The sequence below is a fragment of the Primulina huaijiensis genome, chromosome 12 (genome assembly GCF_012295235.1).
Source record: "Primulina huaijiensis isolate GDHJ02 chromosome 12, ASM1229523v2, whole genome shotgun sequence".
Classification (NCBI taxonomy): domain Eukaryota; kingdom Viridiplantae; phylum Streptophyta; class Magnoliopsida; order Lamiales; family Gesneriaceae; genus Primulina; species Primulina huaijiensis.
Genome location: NC_133317.1, coordinates 17,356,532 through 17,363,302, shown reverse-complemented (window position 1 = coordinate 17,363,302; position 6,771 = coordinate 17,356,532). Strand labels below are relative to the sequence as shown.

Sequence of the window (6,771 nt, the reverse complement as noted above, 5' to 3'; positions counted from 1 at the left end):
TATTTAACGTGTCAACAAGTTAAATCTGAGAGAATGAGACCTGGTGGAAAGTTACATAGTCTTGAAGTGCCGCAGTGGAACTGGGAGCACATTGCTATGGATTTCGTGACACATCAACCTCGTTCTAATCGTGGTTGTGATACGATTTGGATGATTTTTTATAGATTGTCTAAATCAGCTCATTTTATTCCGTATGATCGTACTTGTACTTGTATGAAAATGGCGAAACTGTACATTGATCATGTAGTGAGATTGCATGGTGTGCCAATAACCATAGTATCCGATCGTGATCCAAGGTTTGTTTCGAAATTTTGGGGAAATTTGCAATCAGCTTTGGGTTCAAAGTTGGCTATGAGCACCTCCTATCACCCACAGACAGATGGTCAGTCAGAAAGAACCATTCAAACGTTTGAAGATGGGTTACGGGCAGTAGTGATGGATTTCAAAGATGGTTGGAAAGAATCATTGTCTTTGGTTGAATTATCTTACAATAATAGTTTTCAGGCAAAAGTTGTTATGACATCATTTGAAGCTTTGTATGGAAGAAAGTGCAAATCCCGGATATGTTGGGAAGATGTAGGAGTAAGAGAGATGTCAAAACCAAAATTTATTAATGACATGAAAGATAAAGTTGAATTGATCAGAAAACGGATGAAAGCAGCCCAAGATCGTCAAGCCAGTTATGCTAATAAAAGGCGTAGACATTTAGAGTTCCAAGTGGGCGATTATGTTTTCTTGAAAGTATCACCATTCCGAGGTACTATGAGATTTGGACATAAAGGTAAGTTAGCTCTGCGCTATATTGTCTGTATGTGATTGTTGAGAGGATTGGCGCATTGGCTTATTGTTTAGACTTGCCGCCTAGTTTGTCTTTGATGCATAATGTGTTTCATGTATCTATGTTGCGGAAGTATGAGCCAGATACATCTCATATCTTGAATGTAGAGGATGTGGAGTTGCACAATTCCCTTAATTATGTTGAACATCCAGTGCAAATTTTGGACCGCAAGAAAAAACAACTCAAGAGCAAGACGATTCCATTGGTTTTGGTACAATGGAGTAGACATAGAAGGGAAAAATTTACGTGAGAATTAGAGGCAAAGATGCGACAAGAATGGCCTCATTTGTTTGAGAATGTAATGAATTACGCGATGTATTTTGAATTTCCTATGTATTATCAATCGTAATGTTTTTGATATCAGTGTTGTGTATGTTAGATTTCGAGGACGAAATCTTTTATTAGTGAGAGAGAATGTGAGAGCCCAATAACCATTTGGGCCCAACCCATTTCTATTTAATTACTCCATTCGATTGAAGAAACAGTAGATCGCTTAAATCCAGAAAGGAAGCTTTTCCCCTGCCTTGCACATCGTCGCCTTTCCTTTCTGTTATTTCTATCACCCCCAATGAAGCAAAAGTGTTTGTTTCAAGAAACGCCACTTTTTTGGAAAGGAAATTTCTATTAGATAGAAAAGGCAAGATGATAGAACTTGAAGAAATTCAAGATACTCCATCAAATGTAGAAGTTGAATCTAATTCCCAACAACCAATAGTTGAAGTACACGCTCCTAAAAGGTCTGATAGGGTTATCAAACCACCTGCAAGATACACGCTTCTTCATGAACAAGGCCATTATGAACCTTGTGTTGGATGTGATCCAATGAACTTCAAAGAAGCAATATCTGATACTGATTCTACCAAATGGCATGAAGCCATGCAGTCTGAAATTGACTCTATGTATTCAAACCAAGTCTGGACACTGGTGGATCCACCTGAGGGAATCGTTCCCATAGGATGCAAATGGATCTACAAAAGAAAGCTTGGGGCAGATGGGCGAAGGTATTGACTTTCAAAGCAAGACTTATTGCAAGAGGTTATACTCAAAGGCAAGAAATTGACTATGAGGAAAATTTTTCACCAGTTGCAATGTTTAAATCCATCATAATACTACTAGCCATAGCAGCATGGTATGACTATGAGATATGGCAAATGGATGTAAAGACTGCATTCCTCAATAGAAACATCAAAGCAAAAATTTATATGTCTCAGCCTGAGGGATACATAATTCTAAGTTTAAAACAATATACAGAAGAAAGGTGTGGATAAACGGAAGGATGAGAGAAAGAGAGAAAAAGAATATCAATATTGCTATAGAATTCCAATATGTAATCATAAGGTATGCAAACTTCAGAGATCAATATATGGTCTCAAGCAGGCGTCAAGGAGTTGGAAACTCAGATTTTATAGCACTATCAAGGAATTTGGTTTTGCTAAAAATCATGAGGAACCATGCGTGAACAATAAAGTTAGTGGGAGTGCAGTGACATTCCTACTACTTTATGTTGAATACATCCTACTCATTGAGAATGATGTAGGATTACTGCAATCAACTAAAGTATGGTTAGCAAGTAAATTCTCCATGAAAGACATGGGTGAAGCATCGTATGTATTGAGAATTCAAATCTATAGAGATAGATCAAAAAGGATGTTGGGGATCACCCAAGCCACTTATATCGATACCATTCTGAAGCGATTCTCTATGGAAGAGTCCAAGAGAGAATATTTACCAATATGTCATGGTGTTACTCTATCTAAAGCTATGTGTCCCAAAACTGATGAAGAGATAGAGATGATGACATGTATTCCGTATGCTTCAGCCATTGGTAGTATAATGTATGGTATTATATCGACACGTCCTGATGTTGCTTACGCTCTGAGTGTTACAAGCAGATATCAGGCGAACTCTGGTCCAATAAAATAGGAAGGCCGTGAAAGATGTTCTTAAGTACTTAAGTGTAAGGTCATGTAATTAATTATCCGGTAATTTTGCATAATTAGAATAATTATTGAGTTGTAAATTAAAATAATTATTTATGCCAAATAAATTCAAGAAGTGTGTTAAAAATATATATTTTAGAATATCGGATAATTTGATGATATAAAATACATATAGAGTTTAAATAACACACGAGAACAAAAATAAATACAGACTCAGATAAATGGGCTTGAGTTACTATTTTAGTAACCAAATACACAATATATTTGTATATATACATATACAGACACACAACTTACCAAGGAGAAAGAAGGAAGGAAAAAGGAAAGAAAGAAGAAAAATTCCCAATTCTCGTCACTTGAGGAGCAGCCGCGGCAAAGTAGCCATATCTCCTCCGTCCAACGTCAAAATCTCGATCGGTCTAAAGGGGTGTCTTCTTAACATCCTAGGCTTCAATTCAAGATAGAAATTGCGAATTCTGAGCAAGGATATGGGTAGATCAAAGCTGTTGTTCCGGTGCTCTGTTTCTACGTGAATTCTTCCGGTTTTTGGGTGAGAGTTTTTGTGTAGCTGTGATTTTTGTAATTTGAATTTGTAGAAATGACCTAAACAAACTTTGTATTGGTTTAAGTTTGCTATTTATAGCCATTAAAGTATTGGGTTTTTGATTCGAAACGGATTTGTTATGATTTTTCTACCAAAATGTGCCAAAATCGAATTCTGAAATTGTGTTATGTATAACACCTACTGTATTTCGGGATTATGGCATATATGCAGTCAAATTATAAACTTATGATTCAAATTAAAGTTTGAAAACTATGTGTTGTCTTCGTAATGATATAAGAATAGTTAAATTCCAGTAAGAATTGTGCAAGTTATGATGGTATTTTAGAAACTGCTGAGTAGGAGATTTTTGTCCGAAAATTTGTTGAGTGGCAGGGTGCTCTTTATAACATGTTTATGTGATTATATGATTTGTTTACTTCCATTCTAATTGTTTTGGTATTTTATCGTATAGAATGGAGGGTGGTGGACAAATTCCTGTTGATGAGATTCCTCTAGCTCGAGGTCGAGGTCGTGGACGTGGTAGACCTCGTGTTCATAGTTGATGATACTTTTGTTGAGCAAGCTGCGGATCAACTAGAGCAGCTTAGGATGGATGAGTAGTTGTCTGTTTCCACTCTATGCATCCACCTCGATTCAGTGGTTCTAAGGGAGATGAGAAAGCAGAACTGTTGATTTCTGAGATTGAGGAATTGTTTGATTTGATTGAGTATCCTTCAGAGCATCGATTGAGATTAGCTGTGCATCAGTTAAAAGATCGTGCCAAAATGTGGTGGACTACTACATTGATGACCTTAGATACTCAGAGGATTGTTCCATCGTGGGATATATTCAAGCTGAAGTTTAAGGAAAGTTATTGTCTTAAATCATTTTACAGTTATAAGGCTTCAGAGTTTCATAACTTGAAGCAGTGGAAATAGAAAAAAGGGCTGAAGCTAGTCTTAAGAGGAGTGGAAATTGAGCTCCTAACCCAACATCATCATTCGGGAAGGCAACAGTTCAATCAATCTGGTTCTGCATCTCTTCGTCCACGTGGGAAGCAATTTAAGAAACTTGGTTCTGTTCTTCGAGTTCAGGGAGTTTTGGGAACCGTGGGGGATATCGCTATAGTGGACCTTACTGTGATCACTGTGGAGGCAAGCATTCTAGTAATCAGTGTGTTGGAGTTCAAGGGGTTTGCAATGTTTGTGGTCGGCCAGGTCATTTTGCTAGAGTTTGTTCTAGTAAGACGGGGAAATCAGCCCAGGCAGGTAGTGGAGCTCAAAGTAATAGATTCCCAGCAACGTCCCAATCTTCCCACCAGCTTAGTCGCCCTTCACATCAGACCCGAGGGCAAGGTGGTCAACAGAATCAGTCACCTGTTCGTGTATTTTCCTTGACTAAAGATGAATCTCAGGCAGCTCCAGGTACTGCCATTATCGGTAACTGTACTCTATGTGGTTTTATAGCACGAGTGTTATTTGATACTAGAGCATCTCATTCCTTTGTTTCTCATGCATTCGTCGTTTTGCATGATCTTCGCACCACTAGTATGAATTCAAATCTATCTGTTGCTACTCCAATGGGCAAAATGATTATCAATGATAATGTGGTGTTCAATGCGGTTTTGTTTCACGATGAAAATGTTCTGTATCTGAATCTCATTGTCCTACCTGTGCATGAATTTGATTGTATCATTGGTAAGGATGTTTTGAATGAAAATCGTGCCACTGTTGACTGTTATCGAGAAATAGTTCGTTTCAGGCCTAGCTTTGCTCCTAAATTGAATTTCTATGGCCGTGGTTCTAAGCCAAGATTCCTCTAGTTTCTGCCATTGAGATGAATCGATTGCTAGATTCTGGTCATGAAGGTTTTCTGGTTTATGCTGTTGATCTATCGCAAGATGAGCGACGGATTTATGATATTCCTGTAGTCTATGAGTTTCCTGATGTGTTTCCAGAAGAGATTCCTGGTTTTCCACTAGAACGAGAAGTTGAGTTCAGTATCGAATTAATGCAAGGAACTGAACCCATATCTCGAGCACCATATCGTTTAGCTCCTGTCGAGCTAAAAGAACTGAAAGAACAACTACATGATTTGTTGAGTAAATGTTATATTTATCCCAGTTCTTCACCGTGGGGTGCACCGATTCTATTTGTCAAGAAGAAAGATGGAACGATGTGGATGTGTATTGATTATCGGCAACTAAATAAGTTTACTGTCAAGAATAAATATCCACTCCCTAGGATTGATGAATTATTTGATCAGTTGCAAGGTATTTCAGTGTATTCTAAGATTGATCTCTGTTCTGGGTACCATCAAGTGCGAGTTAGACAAGAAGATGTGCCGAAAACAGCTTTTCGCACGAGATACAGACACTTTTAATTTTTGCTTGTGCCTTTTGGTTTGACCAATGCTCCTGATGTGTTTATGGACTTGATGAATCGAGTATTTCTTAAATATCTCGATCATTTTGTGATTGTATTCATCGATGATATTCTTGTCTATTCTAAGTCTGAAGAAGAGCATGTTAAACACATGAGATTAGTTCTTCAAATTCTTCAAAAGAAGAAGTTGTACGCAAAGTTGTCCAAGTGTGAATTTTGGTTAGATAGGGTTGTGTTTCTGGGCCATGTCATATCTCAACATGGTATTTCTGTCGATCCAAGTAAAGTGGAAGCAGTTCTGAACTGGGCACGACCGAACAATGTGCCAGAGATTCGTAGTTTCATGGGTTTAGCTTGTTATTACCAGAGATTTATCGAAAATTTCTCAAAGATTGCTAGACCTATCACTCAACTGACTCAGAAAAATCAGAGATTCATTTGGTCTGATGAATGTGAGTCAAGTTTTGTTGAGTTGAAGAAGAGATTGACTTTTGCACCAGTTCTTACCATCCCAAGTTGTTCTAGAGGATTCGTTGTTTGTACCAACGCATCAAATCGAGGATTTGGTTGTGTACTGATGCAGCATGGCAGAGTTGTGGCATATGGTTCTCGTCAGTTGAAACTGCATGAGTCTAAGTATCCTGTTCATGACTTGAAATTGGCTGCTATCGTTTTTGCTCTCAAGATTTGAAGACATTATTTTTTTGGGGAGCAATTTGTAATTTATTCTGATCACAAAATCTTGAAGTATCTGTTCACTCAGTCAGATCTGAATATTGAGACAGAGACGTTGGATGGATCTTTTGAAAGATTATGATTGTGAGATCCAGTATCATCCGAGAAAAATGAATGTCATTGTCGATGCTTTGAGTCGTAAGATTGTTGATGTTAACTTATCCTCGATACATGCTTCTAAATTACGAGAGGATATTTCCACTTCTAGGTTGGATTTTCAAATACAAGGTAATGTTGTTTGTGTATCTCAGATTTCTGTTGAGCCAGGGTTGATTCAGATTGAAAAGTCAGCTCAGAAAACTGATGATCGAGTTCTGAAATCTTATGAGT

The 6,771-nt window shown here is 37.7% G+C and overlaps 1 protein-coding gene across 1 annotated transcript; it reads left to right on the top strand.

The window, feature by feature from the left end:
• The first annotated feature begins 5,158 nt into the window (after positions 1-5,158).
• Positions 5,159-6,397, top strand: LOC140989446 (uncharacterized mitochondrial protein AtMg00860-like). Its single transcript, XM_073458647.1, has 2 exons — positions 5,159-5,311; positions 5,834-6,397. Exons 1-2 carry the CDS (start codon positions 5,159-5,161, stop codon positions 6,395-6,397), a joined length of 717 nt encoding a protein of 238 aa, XP_073314748.1.
• The last annotated feature ends 374 nt before the right edge of the window (positions 6,398-6,771 follow it).